Below are 18930 nucleotides of genomic sequence, written 5' to 3' on the forward strand. Positions count from 1 at the left end.
CGACACTCGGTAGGAGGGTCACGCATGCCTCGGACTCCATCCCCACCTCCAAGGGGGAGGGGTCACTCTGTCCGAGACTATTACCGTGGTGATAACGGGTCGTCGAGTGAATCAGATGGCCCATATCCAGCCGCAAACCATGGCCTGCGCACCCGACAGTTAGAGTCCCTCGCCAGAGACATTGAACGGTTCGATCCGACTCACAAAGAGTCGGATATTGATGGCTATCTCAAAGAGATGGACCACTGTCTGCGTGACCTACCCCATGCCTCCTCACGCGAGAAGCTCAAGCTAATCTGGAAGACCAGTACCAGACAGGTCCACAGTTTCATAGAAACACTCCCACCCAGAAACCGGGACCGATACTCCAGACTTTGTGAAGCACTCAAGGAGGAGTATAGCCGGTACAGGGACCCCGCCTCCGCCACGCTCGGCGCCCTCGCTGTTCTACACAGGAAGCAGGAACCACCCAGGGAGTACTATAGGCGCTTCAGGGCCGCCTATGCTCAGGGCCGTAACTCCCCAGGAGTGGAGGAAGAGCCTGCCTTCAAAGCCCTCTTCCTGCATAACCTACACGAAAGTGTGCGCTACGATGTCACCATGCACTGCAGGACATACCGACTCACCATGCAAGAGGTTCGTAATTTCGCACAGATGTCATGGGAGACCCGGGTGCGACCCGCAAGGTCATCCGGGGAGGACGCCAGAGTCCTGGGGGTCCAAACCGCGGAACACACAGGCCTAGGGCTGGAGGGAGATGAAGTGCCTCAGCCAAGGGTAAGTACTAGACCAGTACAACAGACACACCGGGAACCTAACCAGCAACAATGGCGACAGAACCAAGGGGGTGGGCGGAACGCACGCCCCTGGAATCACACAGAACCCAGGAACGAAAATAACCCCAGGAATAAGGTCCAGTTTGAACGCAAACAAGAGGGTAAGTATAATTCCTGGGCGACAAACTCCCGAATGAGAGAAAAGGATATGGACGACCTGGTCGACAAGCTGACAAAAGCAATAGGGTTGCGGCTCAACCTGGCCCAATGGTCACAGCCGGCACCAAGCTCCCCACAAAAGCCCGGCAAGAACCCGGACAGGGAGCCTCCGCCTACATGACTAGGCCGGGCCGTCCCACTTCCACCGCCAAGGTTTGCTTGGTAGGATGGGCGGGGGAACCAAAATCAGACTCGGCAACCAAGGCCATCGACCCGTCGCAACCCCCTTTCTTGACTTTCCTAGGAGATCTTGTTCGCAAAGGCCACGCTAGACGCATTTATACCTCGGTGGTGGTAGGGGGGTGTGTCAACATCCTCGCCCTACTCGACTCAGGCTCTGAGATCAGTCTAATGTGCCAACGCACCTTTGCGGAGGTGACCCGAACCATGCTCTCCCTAGGTAAACCACTTCAAATTGAGCCCTGCCACGTTAGCATCACCAGCTACACGCAGGACAGGTCACCCATCACAGAACGTGCGTGGGTGGACCTCACGTTTCAGGGAGTCACTCTTGTGCACCCCATCCACATTTGTGCCATTGACACCGAACCACTTCCCATTGGTCAGGATCTCCTGGACCGGCTGGCAATGCTTATCGACTGCCATCAGGGGCGCATCTGGGCTCAGGTCAAGACGCCAAAACCGCTCCACCCCTCAGGTGGCCTGATGGCTTCCGACGAACGAGTCGCCGTCATCCAAGAGTCCAGAGACCCTCGACCAATGCGGATGCCTTTTCCAGAGCCTAATCCTGGCTCTGCTCGAACCGCACCGCTTGCGAGCCCACAACTCCAAGCCGGCGACTTGAGTGCTTTCCGACACCATGGATCCTTCCTGTGTCCGCTGGAGAACCGAAACCCAGCACTTTACAGCCCTCATCTGGTTGGCGGTGTGCATCTCAATGACACCCATGTCCCAGAAGCGATCCTGGGGCTTTGGTCAGAGAAGACAGCCGTCAGTCAAGATCTGTACCACCATCTGTGCCAGCATCAACCTCTCCCAGTTTTCGCGCCTCTCAACCACCACCTCCTTTCCGCAGAATCACCGCAGATTCACCTTAAGGCGGTGGGAGTGTGCGCCCTCTCGATCCGTATTGGGAAGAAACAGGTTGACCATTTCATAAGCGTAGTGCCCAAACTACATCCACCATTCCTTTTAGGTGCTGAGACTCTGGTCAGACTTGGCACCAAACTGGACACGGTCAATCAGATTCTTTGGTCCCAGGCTAACGCTAAGAGCGAGCCCCTGCCCATTGAACTTGAACACCTGACATCAGGCCAAACCATCCCAGAGGCATGTCAGGTTGCCAGCGAAGTTGACATGATGGTCCCTGCCAGGACCGCAGGCGTCCCCATCCGGCTCGCCATCCTTAAGGGACAGAAGATGCCTGGCTCCCAAGCATTCTTCCAGGCCTTACCCCATTTCTGGGAACTTAACCTTACAGTCTGTGGCACACCCCTGCTTGAGTTGAACAATCGTTCGACCTACATCCTGGTCCAAAACTTAGACGATGTCCTTTTCACATTCCCAACCGCAATGATCACCATGGCCCGTCGTGAAACCCTTCACGGTGAAGCCATTTGTGGCACAGCATTGGGGAAAGGGGGTGATCTGGTCGTCTACGCATTAACGACTCAATCGACCGAAGCGACCTCAGGTGAGACACACCAACCACCTGAGGAAGCCTATTCGGGCTTTGAGCCTGAGATAACCCAACAGCTTGCCAAAGCAGATGCCCTCGCTACCGAGGACCAGAGAGACGCGCTATGGAAGTTGGTCCACGACTTCCAGCCGATCTTCTCCCGAGACTCGCAGGATTGTGGGGAGACCCAACTTCACACGGTCCGCATCCCCACTGATCCGAATGCGCCACCGACCTTCGTACGCCAGTACAGGATCCCGTTAGCCGCATACGAGTCTATCCGAGACATCCTGGACAAATTGCTGGAGAAGCAAATCATCCGGGAGTGCAACTCAACATATAATTCCCCAATCTGGCCGGTCTTGAAACCCACTGGGAAATGGCGTCTCACCATCGACTACCGGCCACTGAACAAACAGGTTCCTCTCTCCCGCTGGCCCATGATTCACCTGGATCAGGAGCTAGCTAAAGTCAAGGGAGCCCGCTTCTTCTCAACGGTAGACATCGCTAATGGTTTCTGGACAATGAAAGTTGATCCAACCGACCAGTACAAGCTTGCCTTCTCCTTTGGGAACCGCCAGTATACCTGGAATCGCTGCCCTTTTGGGTATTTGAACTCCCCCGCCGAGTTCAACATTTTCCTCCACAAGGCGATGAGTGACGCGGCTGCACGCGGTAACCTCATCTATGTGGACGACATCCTCATGAGGAGTCGAACCTTCGAGATCTTCGGTAAGCTATCACCAGTGGCTTACCGCATCAGGGTCTCACAACCAAGGCACCCAGCCACACACAAGTGGGTTCATGCGAATCAGAGCAAGCCCTACAAACCTGTCACACCTCTTAGAGATCGCAGTTGCCCCACCCGAAAGGGGGAGGCAGTCTCCCTCTCACCCAGGAGAAGACTCACCATGGCCACAGCAGGGTAACCGCATGCACTAACACCTAAACATCAAACCCTTCTCACAGTGACAACAACTGCAGAACTTAGGCAACACCCCTTCAGGGAATCGTAGCCACTGTCAACTTACACTCCAGCCTGCTCAATAACACCTTAAATGCCTTAGATGCCTGGTCACGAAAATCCTCCAATCCGCTATTACAACTGTGGTGCAACCTTCATAAATGCGTTTGGTTTATAGTCTTGGCAATGCAATCCCGATCTCAGTAGACCCCAGGAACCTGGGCATAAGATTCATCCTCAATCTATCTATCATAGGGAAACAGGATACGCATAGGCTAAAGCCATACTAAATGTTAGGTTCTGGAGAGATACCACACACATCCCACAGACTTACACTCCAGCCTCCACCCGGAGTAAGCCTAGCAACCACTAACCCCTTTTCCTTTTCCTCGCTTTCCTTCCGTCTTCGTTCTGTTTTTCATAATAGGAATGGGTCCTGTTTGAAATTTCCTGAATGAAATGATAATGCTGATGTTTGTATAAATTGTGCCTTAGTGATGTTTAATATAGGTTAGATAGTTAGAAGTCTCTGCCCAGACTTTGCCTCAATCTCTGCCCAGACTTTGCCTCAATCTCTGCCCAGACAATGCCTCCATCAAAGTCATGGACTTTAACCTGAATTAACTGTTTAACCTCTTTTCCATGGAATATACAGACTGTTTGGACTTCCACGTGTTTCAAGGAATACATGGACGGTTCGGCCCTTATGTTGCTCCGAAGGTTGCGTCCCACACCTCAACCTTCAGACCAAAAGGGGGACTGTTGGGACCTCACTAGAAGGACTACACAATGCGGCCTACAGAAGCCTACACATGCGGCCAGGACAATGGGACAAAGGAGATAAAAAAACTACAACCACCATTTTAGTGTCACCTCCACCTGGTCACGGGATCTGACGTCACACCGCTGGCGCGCCATTGGCTGCGAACTGCATGGGACTCCAGGGGGTCCCCCGGTCCAGCCGTAAGCTATAAATCCCGCGGCCATCAGAAAAACTTTCTCTCTCCAAAGTAACTCACGTTACACCAGGAGGTGAATATAACGTCTGCAGCGTTTTTCCTTTGTCCTAGGCCGCAGTCTTTTCCCCAAACTCGCTGGACGAGCAACAGACTGTTTATCCCTCTTTTTCTCTACTCGTTTTATTTTTCTTTTGTTTATCATTTTGGATCCCGAGGAGACCACCGCGACAGCGCGACACTCCCGTTCCCCGCGGTAAGAAGAAACTTTCTTCGTCCCAGCTGCCAGCAGAACGGATAACTCGACCCGTCTTTGTCTGAAATCAGCTGACTACATCGCCGAGCCCCGCGATTGTTCCTGCAGAAGGAAGAAATACTAACTGTTTTCTTCAACTAATTGGATCCGGCGCTGAACCAGCGCCCCACAAACTACCGTCCGCTGCCGGCGTAAAGAAACGCCATCAACGCACGGGACGGAAACCTCACATCGACGCATCTCACATCGACAAAAGTAAGAGGCTATTTGTCTGGGCAGAAGCAGAGATTCGATAGTGTAGGACATGCTTGTAATTCTTGTTAATGTGTTTTAAGTTCTGATCGCGGATCGCCGAGTCCGTTTGTTCATATGCTGCTGTATGTGAATGTTGATTGGTTACCCACACAGCTGGGTTGATTTCTGTAACAGTGTTTTCGACTAACCTCCGCCATATTCGCGAGCTCAGAAAACCTCTACTATCAGTTAAAAGACCGGTCTCGCGGAATAAATTCCAGTTCATTCACGCGAGCCCGTGTGATAGCAGCACGTTTTCTGTCCCTCCGAATATCGCTCGCGCATTCTCTCTCTCTTTGTTTGTGACCCGCTAACACACACACACATACACACGTGTCCTAAGCCAGCTGTTCCCGGCGGCCGCTAGGGACATAGCTACATCTGGTGGCTACATACGGCTATCTCTCTCTCTCTCTCTCTCGCTACTCCGTCAGACCTCAGTGGCTCCACCCCTGAACGCTGCGAGGAATAGCTCCACCTCTCTCTCTCTCTCGCTACCCCATCGAACCTCAGTGGCTCCGCCCCTGAACGCTGCGAGGAATAGCTCCATCTGGTGGCCGCCCATAGCCACCTCTCTCTCTCTCTCTCTCTCTCTCTCTCTCTCGCGACACGCACGCACGCACACACACGCACATGCACGCACACGCACGCACGCACACACATACGCACACACACACTCCACGTGTGTCTCTCCCTTTGTGTGTTAGGTAGTTAGGTAATAAGGCTTTGTTAATTGCAGTGTTATTGATTGTGATCATTATTACTGATTTTAATAAATCTTATTATATTATAACTAGCGGTCTCTTGTGCTTGTTGTGTATATGTCACTGGATAACAGCAGGTTGTGAAGGCTAGTGCTTGAATTTCACGCCTTTTTAATTGTTCGATTGGTTTTGTACTCCTATGCATGTGAGTATAAAACCTCCATATTGAGACTGAATACAGTTTTAGGTTATCTTTTCCCTGATCCCAGGGTGGTGCCCCGTTTATTCATGATTATATCATGATGATAGATTAAATATAATTATTAATACCGATAATCACATTGATATTGATAGTTAACTGTTGATAACCAAATCTGCCCCTGCTACAACCCCAACAACGGCGTCTAGCGCAGCGGTGCTGGCGGACGACTACGTGCTGGCGCATAGGGACGTGAGCTCTGGTCATGTGAACTTTCAGCAGAACCGCAACCGCAACTGTAATTTAAGAGGTTCTCCTCCTGCTGTAGCAGTAAGCACTCCAACTTCGGAGCATAAAGGAGTGACTAACCCTAAAGATTATGTCCCGGTCTGTGGATATTGTAAAAAGCGTGGCCATTTAATTCCCGACTGTTTTTCACTAAAACGGAAAAACAAGTCTAACTCCACGGCTTCATCCAGGACTGAATCTGGTTTGGGTTTATGTGTTTCGACACTTCCTTTGACGTCTCGGAAAGACGAGAGTATTTGTCAGGCTTTTGCACCATTTATTATGGACGGTTTTGTCACTTTGCTCGAAGAGCCTAATGCACGCATTCCTATTAAAATACTTCGCGACACGGCTGCGTCGCAGAGTTTCATTTTGGAGAATGTCCTGCCTTTCAGTGAAAAGTCCCACGTTGGTGCGAGTGTCTTAGTCCAGGGTTTTGATATGGGATTTGTGAATGTGCCACTACATGAGATTTCACTCTCTTCTGACTTGGTCACGGGCACTGTAAAAGTGGGCGTACGTCCCACTCTCCCTATTGCAAATGTATCGTTTTTGCTTGGGAATGATTTGGCAGGTGGGAAGGTATTTCCTAACCCTGTGGTAACCCATAATCCTGTTGTGACTTCGGCTTCTAAAAGTGAATGTCCTGACGATGTGGCTGTGAAATACCCTGAGGTTTTTCACGCCACTGTTGTTACGCGCGCCATGGCGAAAATAGCCAAAGAGACCCCTGTTCGTGAACGCAGTGATGAGTTTTCTGATCTCTATGATACTTTAATCGCTCATTCCATGTCGTCTGCTAGTGGTAAAACGTCTGTGAAGTCGGCCCCGCTATCTACGGTTCCTTGCGTTTCTAAATTGTCTCCCAGTCGCGAACAACTTGTGTGCGAACAAAAAAACGACCCCTCTCTCTCTACACTATTGGCGGAGGCTGTCTCTGAGAAAGACATTGAGTCTGTGCCTCATGGTTATTTTATTCGTGAGGGGGTCTTGTTGCGAAAGTGGAGGCCGCTTGTGGCTTCTGCTGCGGATGAGTGGCGTGTGCTGAATCAGATTGTCATTCCGATGCCGTATCGAAATGAAATCTTACGCCTTGCTCATGATCACCATTTCGCGGGTCATTTAGCTATCAATAAAACATCCGATCGCATTTTGCGCTATTTCTTTTGGCCCGGTCTCAAGAGTGACGTTGCGAGACACTGCAAAACATGTCACATATGCCAAGTTACGGGAAAGCCTAATCAGCTGATTCCTCCAGCTCCGCTACAGCCGATACCCGTCACGTCGGAACCGTTTGAACAGGTCATCCTAGACTGTGTGGGTCCGTTGCCGCGGACTAAGTCCGGAAAGGAGTATCTGCTCACAATTATGTGCAAGCTGACACGTTTCCCAGAGGCTATACCGCTCCGAAGAATCACCGCAGCTGCCGTTATTAAGGTTCTCGTGGGGTTTTTCTCTCTCTTTGGCCTCCCGAAAATAGTGCAAACAGATCAGGGCACTAATTTTATGTCCAACGTGTTTAAACAGGCTATGGAACAGCTAGGCATTAAACACACAACGTCCAGCTGTTATCATCCCCAGACACAAGGCGCACTCGAGCGTTTCCACCAAACGTTAAAATCAATGCTCCGCGCATTCTGTCTCGAGTTTGAGCGTGACTGGGACGAAGGTATTCCGTTTGCCTTGTTCGCTGTGCGTGAAGTAGTGCAGGAGTCCTTGGGGTTTAGTCCCTCCGAGCTTGTCTTCGGGCATACGGTACGCGGCCCGTTAAAAATGCTCAGTGACTCCATGTTGACCACGAACACATCACCTCCTCCCCGCAGTCTGTCTGACTATGTGTCTAAACTTCGTTTAAGGCTCCATCGAGCTTGCGAGCTGGCTAAAGAAAACCTTGGCGTTACTCAGAAACGAATGAAACAGCATTACGACCAAAAAGCTGTCCGCCGGGTATTTAAACCTGGTGATAAAGTGATGGTGTTTCTTCCAATTCTCGGCTCCGCGCTTCAACCACGCTATACCGGTCCCTATCTTGTAGAAAGACGTGTCGGGGATGTGAACTACGTCATAGCTACCCCTGACCGGAGAAAGCGATCTCGTTTATGTCATATCAATATGCTTAAACGCTACTGTGAGCGGGATCACTCTGACATTAAACCTCCCGCCTGCATTAAAAGCTCGCCCGCTTCAATGAGGCGTGTGATCGATCCAGCAGTGGCGCTGTCCAGCACGGCAAGTGCTGAAATTGCCACCGCTCTGCCTGTTACCTGTCGGCCGGCCGCCTCTACTTCAGCGCCCCCGTGTGGACAGCGTGGACCTGCTGCTCCGCCGCATGACATTGACGACGAGGGGGTTCGCTGTCCAGCCGCTGAGGTCGTCGAGGGCAGATTGAGGAACTCTGAAATCCTCGTGGATCTGAACCATTTTTTTTCACATTTACCTAATTCAGAACGTGAAGATTTAATTTCTCTTTTCTCTTCTAATATTAATTTGTTTTCGGATGTTCCAGGTCGTACCACAGTCCTTGCTCACGATATTGATGTTGGGGAAAGCAGACCCATTAAACAACACCCTTACCGCGCCAACCCACTAAAACGCCTCCAACTTCAAAAAGAAGTTAAGTTCATGGTAGACCATGGTATTGCTGAGCAGAGTTTCAGCCCGTGGAGTTCGCCCTGCCTTCTCGTGCCAAAGCCAGACGGCACTTCAAGATTTTGCACAGACTTTCGAAAAGTCAACGCTGTGACCAAGCCCGATAGTTTTCCGTTACCACGCATGGACGATTGCGTAGATCGCCTTGGCTCAGCTGTTTACGTGAGTAAGATTGACCTTCTAAAAGGTTATTGGCAAATTCCTCTGACTGAGCGTGGTAAAGAAATAGCCGCGTTCGTTACACCAGACAGTTTTTTACAATACACTGTCATGGCGTTTGGTCTTAAGAATGCACCTGCTACGTTTCAACGGTTGGTCAACCACATTCTTGCTGGGTTGTCTAACTGTGAGGCGTACCTCGACGACTTGGTGGTGTACAGCGCCACCTGGGGTTCTCACGTTAGCCATCTGAGAGACGTGTTTGAAAGATTGTCCGCTGCAAGTCTGACAGTAAATCTGGCAAAATGCGAGTTTGGCCAAGCCAAAGTTGTTTATTTGGGCAAAGTGGTTGGTGGCGGCGAAGTGCGCCCGGTGCACTCGAAGGTTGAGGCCATTCTTAAATATCCTGCCCCCACAACTCGTCGTGAACTTAGACGCTTCCTTGGTATGGTCGGCTATTACAGGTCCTTCTGCAAAAATTTCTCCGTGGTAGCCGCCCCTCTGACTGACCTCCTCAGCACCAAACGGTCTTTTGTATGGACCGAGGAGAGTCGTGTCGCTTTTAATTTAATCAAAGCGTTGCTCACAACGGCCCCTGTGCTCGCCGCTCCTAACTTTACTGTCCCTTTACTTTTGTTCTTGCGGTAGATGCAAGTGATCTAGGAGCCGGTGCAGTACTTATGCAGGGTGGTAATGACGGACTGGAACATCCCGTTTGTTTTTTTTCTAGAAAGTTTAACTGCCATCAACGCGCTTATTCCACTATAGAAAAAGAGGCCCTTGCCCTCGTGCTGGCGCTCCAGCACTTTGGAGTTTACGTTGGTGGTGCAGCGCATCCGGTGACTGTTTATACAGATCACAACCCGCTAACTTTCCTGGACCGGATGCGCAATCACAACCAACGGCTAATGCGCTGGTGCTTAATATTGCAAGCTTTCAATATTAACATCCAACACATCCGTGGTCGCGAAAATGTTGTGGCAGATGCGCTTTCACGTGCATAGGTCTTGTAGGCCTATTGAAAAATTTGTGTAAATAAATTGGATGATTTTCTTTTTTTTCTTTTCTTTCCTCATTCATCCACTGATGTAAATATTACCTGTAACATGTGTTTTTTTGTGAAAATTTGAAAAATTCTAACCCCAATTTATTTCTTTAAGGGTGGGGGTGTTACGGGTCCTGCCTCCTTGTTCCTGGTAGGAGGAGACTGGGCGTTACCTTGCAGTGACTAATTGAAAAGGCCAGCCCTCCCGAGTATATAAGCCTGCCTACTTCTAAGATGGCTGTCTCTCTTTTTCTCTCACACGCTCGACGTGGCAGACGCTGGCTGGTCGCACTTTTTCTTTTGTTGCACTAGAACCCTGTTGTTCAAACCCGTATGTATTATTGTTGATCTTGGATCTTTTACTTTATGGCGGGAGCGGTTGCTTTCTTTTCTGTTTTTGTGGCAACCCTCTCTTTTTCTGTTAACTAAACCGATATGTGGAAAAGAAATAAACCAAAACGTCTTCTTTCCAGAAAATCCGTTTCTTTGAGTTATTATGTTAGTTGTTCAATGTGGGCTCGTAACACAACTGTTGACCGGTATAGACTATTGCATGAGAGTTGATAAATGTCTGAGACACGAATCAGTAGACATGTGTTGTGACGGGATGGGAGCATAACAAATGAACATTCTGTACCCAAACAATAAGTCGGACCGAAGAAACTGTATGGTATGATGTCAGTTGTACGTGGTAGGGACTATCAACAATGTGTAGATAAATGAGGTATGAATACCAAGCGCAACTGTTACTCCTACAATTCACGATGGAGTTACTGAACTGGTCACTGAATGCTATCGACAGAGTGTTCTCAACACGGCGTGCGGGTTCTGGTGAACCTGCGTGCCCGGATGGGACCTTCATGTCCGGCTACATCATGGATGGTTGGGGAAAGTGGAGAGTCATCTGCCTTGCCACTCTGGATGTGGAAGACGTCGAGGACGTGTACGTGTTCGCGTTCATGACAACTGGAATGATCGCCTTGGGATGTGGAATCTTCATGCTACATCGGAAATTGAGAAAGATCGCCACGGAGCTGACCAGTGTGAGGGCGGACAACGCCACCACTCGGTCAACTGTGGTCGGGATGCACTCTGACATCTCTGCAGTTCGCGATTCCACGGCTATGGTGCGAGTTGAAGTGGCCACTAACCGGGAAGAAATAGTGACCAATCGGTCAGCCATGGTCGGGATGCGCTCTGACCTCTCCGCACTTCGCGAGTTCCCTTCACGGAAGCGAGCTGAAGTTGCCAACAACCGGGAGGAAATGGCTAAGTCGAGGGCAGCGAGAGCTGCAGAGGACAGTGAGGATTAAAAAATAAATAAATAAATAAAAAATAAAAAAATAAAAAAATAAAAAGGGGGGGCTCCCACACCATCTCAACAACTAGTAGCTACACTGGACTTTTATTTTTATCTTTATTTTTATTTATTTTTTTTCTTCTTTTTTTTCATTTTTCTTCTTTTTTTTCATTTTTCTTCTTTTTTTTCTTTTTCTCTTTTCCTTCGGACCTTGTTACATGATGAGACTGCTGCTCAATCGTGATGAATAAATATGGACACGTGTGCAGACACACGTAATCTGTATGCACTGGACTTCAGCTCTCTGTACCACCTACTGCTGTAACATGTTATGTCAAATGTCGCAAGAAAAAGGAAAAGTTATGTCAAGTGAAAAATGCAATGATAAGAAAAGATTATGATGACGATTTTCTCCTGTGGGTAATGGGGGCGGGACCAGATAAGCCTTGGCTTCTCCCGCTTTCCCTTTCGGCCATGTGTATTTTACTATGTGAACAAAGATGTGTGATGATGATTTAACAGACATGCCCGAAATAAACAAATAAATAAATAAATAAATGTTCCCTGATCCACCCCACACAAACGGTGCAGTTTTCACACAGGTGTCTTGCTTTACGCTTTGTAATACCTCTGCTGTGTGAAGCATATGGAATTTGAATCCCTTTAGGTGGCTGTGCAACGGCCTTAGATCCAGTATGGGGCGAAGTCCACCCCCCTTCATGGAATTAAAAAATATGTGGAATAGAACCCACTGTCTTGTAATGGTGGCCCTAATTGCTCGATGGCCCCCTTTTTGAGGAGGGCCTGGACCTATTGGCGTGGAGCCAAAGCCTTGCCCTGATCCTTCATCACGGTCATCTTGACCCCTTGAAATCTCAGCGGTCGGCGTTTGAATAGAATGGTGTACCCCCTTGACAGGGATGACACCACTCAGTGGTCTGTTATCGTTGCTTCCCGATAATCGAGCTGTTCTCTGGTGAAGCGTCCAACCGCTGGACTGTAGACGTCACTGCCTACCTCCCCGCCCCCTCCGACTCAAAAAGGGGCGATACTCGGGTGTGCGTGGTTCTCTGCGAGAAGGTCGTTTGTCAGTTGGCTGGCGAAACTGCTCTGGTCTTGATGACACCTGTGCGAAGGGCCACGTTGTTGGCTGAGGAGCATTACCCGCCGTAGTGGGCCTGTTCCAGAAAGGATGTGCGGCGCAAGCTAGCAAACGGCTGCCTGGTACTTGTTACTTGTAGGCTGTGCTCCAGTGTTTGCTGTGCGACAGGCCCAAAGACTTGTCCCGGAACCACTGTGAGGGAGCGAAGAGCCTTCCTGCAGGGCTTAGACAGTGTTGACTGAGCCAGCCATATCTGTCGCTGTGCCAGGGTCAGGGACGACATAAGTTTCCCTAGCTCTCTTGTCATATAGGCAAATGCCTTGAGTGAGGCCTCACTCAGGACTTCCGCCGACTGGTCTGTTCCAGAGGTCTGGAGGGTCTATGATAGAGACAGTATGAGGTGCAACATGAAGTTGCCTATGCGCGCCACTCGGGCTGCTGAGTCGTAGCTCTTCCCAATGAGCTCATCGGTCAGGCGACACTGTGGCTGGTGACAGCGTGCATCTGGCCTCATCAGGTGAGAGGATAAGGGTGGTGAGTGACTAGCTGCACCCTGCATACTAGCTAGGGTTCTGCCGTCACTGGGGAGATGGGAGAAATGTCTGGGGTCTGCCCAGCATCTCTGTAACTCCTCAATGAAGGGAGCAGAAGGAGAAACGCTAAAAGACTCTGTAGAAGGGGCCTGCCTGAAAAAAGCGCTCTGCCTATTTACCTGCACTGGTGGTGCATCCAAGCCCAGGTGTGCCAGTGCCATCTTCATCGCGGGTTTCATCGCTGATGTTTGGCTAGCAACTGAGCCCCTCTGTGAGCTGTGCTTCTGGGTGTAAGAGCCATACGACTCTGCATCTCCCTGATCCCCCTTCCACTCTTCAACCATTGCCAGGCTCTCCGAGGCCCTGATCGAGAACACATCCTCCTCTCGAGCATCCAAGACAGAACATTGCCCAAAGCATCACACTACCTCCACCAGCTTGCCTTCTTCCCATAATGCATCCTGGTGCCCTGTGCTCCTGGCAATCCACTTGATGTAAAAGAAAATGTGATTCTTCAGACCAGGCCACCTTCTTCCATTGCCCCGTGGTCCAGTTCTGATGCTCATGTGCCCAACGTTGGTGCTTTTGGCAGTGAATCAGCATGGGCACCCTGACTGGTCTGCGTCTATGCAGCCCCATACGCAACAAATTGCGATGCACTGTGTGTTCTGACACCTTTCTATCATCAGGATGAATTTTTCTGAAATTTGAGCTCCATTAGCTTGCCTGTTGGATTGGTCCACATGGACCAACCTTTCAGTGTTTCAGTGTGATAATCAGTGTCATTCACTTCACCCATCAGTGGTCATAATGTTATGGCTGATCAATGTATGTTATAATTTAATTTGTATAGGTAGTTATTTGATTCTGTATTTTACTTCAGTAGGTGTTCTCCCAGGGCACCATACAAACTAGAACTAGCACTGGTCTTGTCCCAACCACTGTGGCAACCTCCGGAGATGCAGCCACTGAATTGTGACACTGCTAGTGAAAGAATCATAAAGTTCTGGGCAAAGAACATGCATTGCTGGAGTTTTCTGCAGATTTTATACAGTCTTAATTTCAAGTAAACTTGATTGATCTCTACCTCTAACTCCCTTTGGCCCTGGGGAACCAGAGAGTCCTAGAGGTCCTGGGTCCCCAGGATCCCCACGTTGTCCTACTGCTCCAATTACACCTCGCCCCTGGGGGCCTGAAGGTCCTGATAACCCCTTTTTCCCTGGGAGTCCAGTGAGGCCTCTCTCTCCAGGAAAACTGGGGAAACTTTTACCCTGAAAAGAAACAGAAAAGTGATTTAAAGAGGAGAGTCACAACATCATCATCCAGTCAACAGTCACAGTGTTGAGTATTGTCAGCGCCTACAGGCTCCACTGTTACCAGTACAGCCTGATGATTTGTCTGCCTTGAGTCCTGTTTGTCCTGAGGGTTTTCAAAGTCTGATAGTTTGAGTGTGAATAACCTGGAGGCCAGGGTTTCCAGGGCCCCCCGAGGGCCCATCAAGTCCTCTTCTCCCAGTGAGTCCTTGCTTGCCTTGAGGACCCTGCTGGCCTTGATTTCCTTTCTCACCTGGAGAAAACAAAGTTGAATCACAACCATTGATACACTAACATGACATCATGGTTAAAGTTGCACATTAAATACATTTCTTCAAAACTGAGACCGAGTTGTAATCAACACTTGTGTATAATTGTGTAGAGAGTGTGTAGCGTTTAGGAGAGATAAGATAGGTGATTTCACTGCATGAAAAGTGGGATTTTCGTCAGTTAGCGGCCCTGTAAATTGACGTGGAAGTTCAGGTTTACGACTGCAAACGGCAATTTGCAGGAAACACCGAAAACTGACGTAAATTGCCGGGAATTGACGTGGGCCTTGCTTGGCAGTTGTCCCCCCATGACCCCCCTCCCCGTAATCCTAGGGGAGGCTTTAACATGTAAATGAAAATGCTGTGAGCTATACAAATGCAAATCAGGGTAGCAGGGGGAGTTTTCCCCCAGGTGACATTTTTCTGAAAGGTGTTAACTTCATTTCATCTTCATTCAAAGATATAACTTAATTTCATCTTCATTCAAAGATACACAAAACAATTTGCTTCAACAATTACTTTTAATCAGGCTTTGCCACAAAGGTAAAATGTACATTCATGCAAACAACATCACAGTCTCCTAGAGCTCAACCACTGTGCATAGTGGCATGACTACAGTGACCCTTTCTGTGCTTAAATGCACAGTGGATGTGTTAACCACACATCTCCCAGCAATGCGCTCAACAGGCAGAAATGATGCTGGGTATGACGTGTCTGTTCCCTGCAAGCTCCAAACTTAAAATGCCATACTAACGTCCTACTCGTACTTAATTGTGACGTAAATTTGAGTACGTAGTGCGTTCACATACAATAGTATGTGAATTTGTGCACGCGAGAAATGCCCGGATGTATACTGCATTGGCAAGAATTTCTGAGTACAGCGGACCTTGCTAAATCTACTCAACTTCCCAAAATGCATTGCGGCTCGTCTGACTTCACAAGTTTTGGATAATGGCGGACGACTGCGGTGATTCTGGCGAGGAGCCCGGCACAAACCGCGTACACATGTAAGTATACTGTAACATGACTTTTACGTTTCCAGCTGACTTTTAAATCGTATTGATAATGAACGTTACTTTATTGTTGTTGGCATTGTACGTTAACGTTACGAATCGAAGGTCCTTCCAGCCGGCTAGCCTACTGACGCTAATTTACCATTTAGGGGTTAGCGAGCGCAAGCGAAGCGGAAAATGTGCCGTTTTTACCGACGTAAACTAATAAAATAGTGCTTATGTTAAACCGTGGTTATATATTTACTAACGGTGATTAATAACGCCGTGCACCGTTGTCCGTTAAAGGGACTGATGCAGACACCGGGCGCCTCATTCAGTGGGGGGAACGAGGCGGAGACGTTCACGTTCACCGGCAGCAGGAATGCTGCTCTGAGAGGCTTCACTTAAGAAAATGTGGTTTAAATGTTATAATTCTTATATCCAGGACTGCTGGAGACTCTCAGGATGTCCCAGGACTGCTGGAGACTCTCAGGATGATTGCGGTAAGAATATGTTCGGTGACTGCTAGCTAAGCTAAAATTAGCAAAGCAAGCCCAGGCTAAAAGTAGCTTAAAAGCTAATAGTCCAAGCTAAAAGTAGCATAGTAGCCTTGTAAAAGAACAAGAGAGAGGAACCAGTGTAACGTTAAGTTGCTTTGTTAAGTGTACGTTGTTGGTCTTTTACAGGAAGCAGTACGCCGTCTTCACAACTCGGAGACGAATTGTAGGCGCTACGAACCGGAGCAAGGGTACGATTTAAAGAATATGCTTTCATTCTGCTGTATAAGGAAATAGATGCGTTAACAGTAGATACATATCTTAACTGTTCATTTTGTTTTCACAGACGAACCTCGCCTCATAACGAAGCTGTGACCGCTTACTTGCTCGGAGCTTTGTCCGCAAGTCTATGACGCTGATAGTGACGCCATGTGTGTAAGTAACTTTTACTGTTTTCTTCTTCCTTGTTTTAATTTTACTGTGACTTAAGTTTTCTTATTCATACCACTCATTTAATTGTTTTCCAGCTGCCTGTAAGACATACTATGAAACGGTACGCAGGAGCTTCAGACACACACAGCCTGATCTCGCATCGCAGGCGGAAGCTGTGAAGACGTCAGCTCGGAGTCGTTCCAGGAGAAAGAGGGTAAGACTTATTAGATCCGTTTTTGGTCAATGTGACCAAACCTACCTAAACCTATTTTGAGGTGCATTAATAGATGTGTTGTGTCCATGCGCAGTGCATCGCGCAGTACTGATTGTCTTTATTGATTGTTTTACAGCTGCTGGAAGCGAGACGGAGTGTGCTTGCTGGCGATGAGGTGGACCGTTGGAAGTCCGCCACCACAGACATGATGTCTGATGAGGAGGACGGCGTCGTTGGCGGGGTGTCTGGATGGATTGTGCGACAGCCAGGAGCTCACCGAGCTCTGTGCGACTCTACAGTCGCGATTAGAGAAGACTCCCAAGTACAGGGCCACGCACCGCAGGCGGCTGTAAAATTGACCAAATTCGGACAGAATGTCGCCAGTTCATTTGTGTGTTGTGTTGTCAATAAAGCTCTTTCTTTGAATACTTCCTCCTGGCAATTTTTCCTTTCCTCAATAAATTCATTCATATTTATATTTATAAATATATAAATAAATAAAAATAAATGTGTATATATATATGTATAAATATACATATATGTATATGTATATGTATATATATGTATATATATGTATATATATGTATATATGTATATATATATATATATGTGTGTGTATATATATATATATATATATGTATATATATATATATATAGTGATAGATCTGCTAACCAATCACTAGTGATTATTCTTGTTTAAAAGACCCAGTGTGACCAATAGTAACACATCTGCCAACGGGGGTGGGGTTTACATTTATAATGACTCATCAGGTTGACCAATAGTGACACATCTACCAACGTGGGTTGGCTTTACATTTATAATGACCAGATCTGCCAACCAATCACGAGCGATTATACTTGTTTAAAACTAGTGGTTTCATCCAATCCTGACTGAGGATATTCAAGCCATCTCTGGCCAGGCGGGGTTTCGCTGCTATTCATATGCTAATTAGAGCCTTCGCTGTGGTTCGTTTCCGACAATTTTCGGCACAGACGAACGCGGCGTTCGCAGCCTGTAAATTGTCGTTAACTCCCGAAAATTAGGGAGATTTTCGGGCGTTTACAGGGACGAAAATCCGACTTTTCATGCAGTGTTTAAAGTTTAATCTCACCTTTAAAATCCACCACAGTGAAATCTCCCTTCTGACCTTTGAACCCTTTGACACCTGGAAATCCACCCAGGCCCTGCAACCAAAACAATAGATCAATTATAGAATCCAACAGTGAGCGCCTAGTTCTGTGCGTCATCTGGCTGCTGACCTATAACCCCTGACCTTGTTGTCTGGTGACTTACTTGTTCTCCAATCACTCCTGTGTCTCCAGGAAAACCTTTCTCTCCTCTCTGCCCCTGGGCCCCTGGAGCTCCTGGAAACCCTGGAGATCCTGCGTCACCCACACTGCCAGGGGGCCCCCTCATTTCAACCGGGGTGCCACAAGAACAGTCGCCAGGACTACCTAAAACACACACGTAGGTTTAAAACAGTGATACATGTGAAGTCAATAACATATGGAGTTCCTACTTTCTGACATGTTTTTGTTGATTTTCTGACATCTTTTCAAACTGAATGAACTGAAACCAACAATCAATAAACAATCAATCAATGCATCAATCACTGACCTTTAAAACCTAGGAATCCCTGGGCCCCCAGGGGCCCTGGATCACCTGGATCTGCAGACTTCCCTGGGGCCCCAGGAAGACAGTAACTCCCTTGAAAGAAAAACAGGAAATCAGCAGGATATCAACAGGAAATTATTTTTATTTATTATAAATAGCTTCACTGAACTGGATCTCAATAACTGTAGATCATGATATCACCAAGTGTGTCTGAAAGACAGGTGTGAGAGCACATATATAATATACCACAGGTGTGACATCATACGTAAAAGCAGTGTTCTATGGTACCTGGACTCCCCTGCTCTCCTTTCAGTCCTTTGGGTCCAGGACGTCCTGGTTTTCCAGGTTCTCCAGGGGTGGGTCCATCTATATACACCTGGCCTGAATCTCCTTTGTCCCCTTTGCATCCTGGAACTCCACTCTGACCCACAACACCTGCCAGACCTTAAGGGGAACAAGAGAGGTCTTTCATTCATTTTCAAACGTCCTGACACATACATTAAACTGTAGATGCA

At 48.3% G+C, this 18930-nt stretch overlaps 1 protein-coding gene across 1 annotated transcript in view; it reads right to left on the bottom strand.

The window, feature by feature from the left end:
• col4a4 (collagen, type IV, alpha 4) overlaps window positions 1-18930 on the bottom strand; it is a 109308-nt gene that overhangs the window by 33065 nt on the left and 57313 nt on the right. Inside the window, exons 20-25 of the mRNA XM_084018773.1 lie at window positions 18704-18859; window positions 18419-18508; window positions 18095-18255; window positions 17913-17985; window positions 14543-14649; window positions 14171-14354 (exon numbers count right to left, since the gene is read on the bottom strand). Coding sequence (XP_083874899.1) covers window positions 14171-14354; window positions 14543-14649; window positions 17913-17985; window positions 18095-18255; window positions 18419-18508; window positions 18704-18859 — 771 coding nt within the window. The remainder of the gene's footprint in view (window positions 1-14170; window positions 14355-14542; window positions 14650-17912; window positions 17986-18094; window positions 18256-18418; window positions 18509-18703; window positions 18860-18930) is intronic.

Source organism: Eutrigla gurnardus (genome assembly GCF_963514095.1).
Source record: "Eutrigla gurnardus genome assembly, chromosome: 10".
NCBI lineage: Eukaryota > Metazoa > Chordata > Actinopteri > Perciformes > Triglidae > Eutrigla > Eutrigla gurnardus.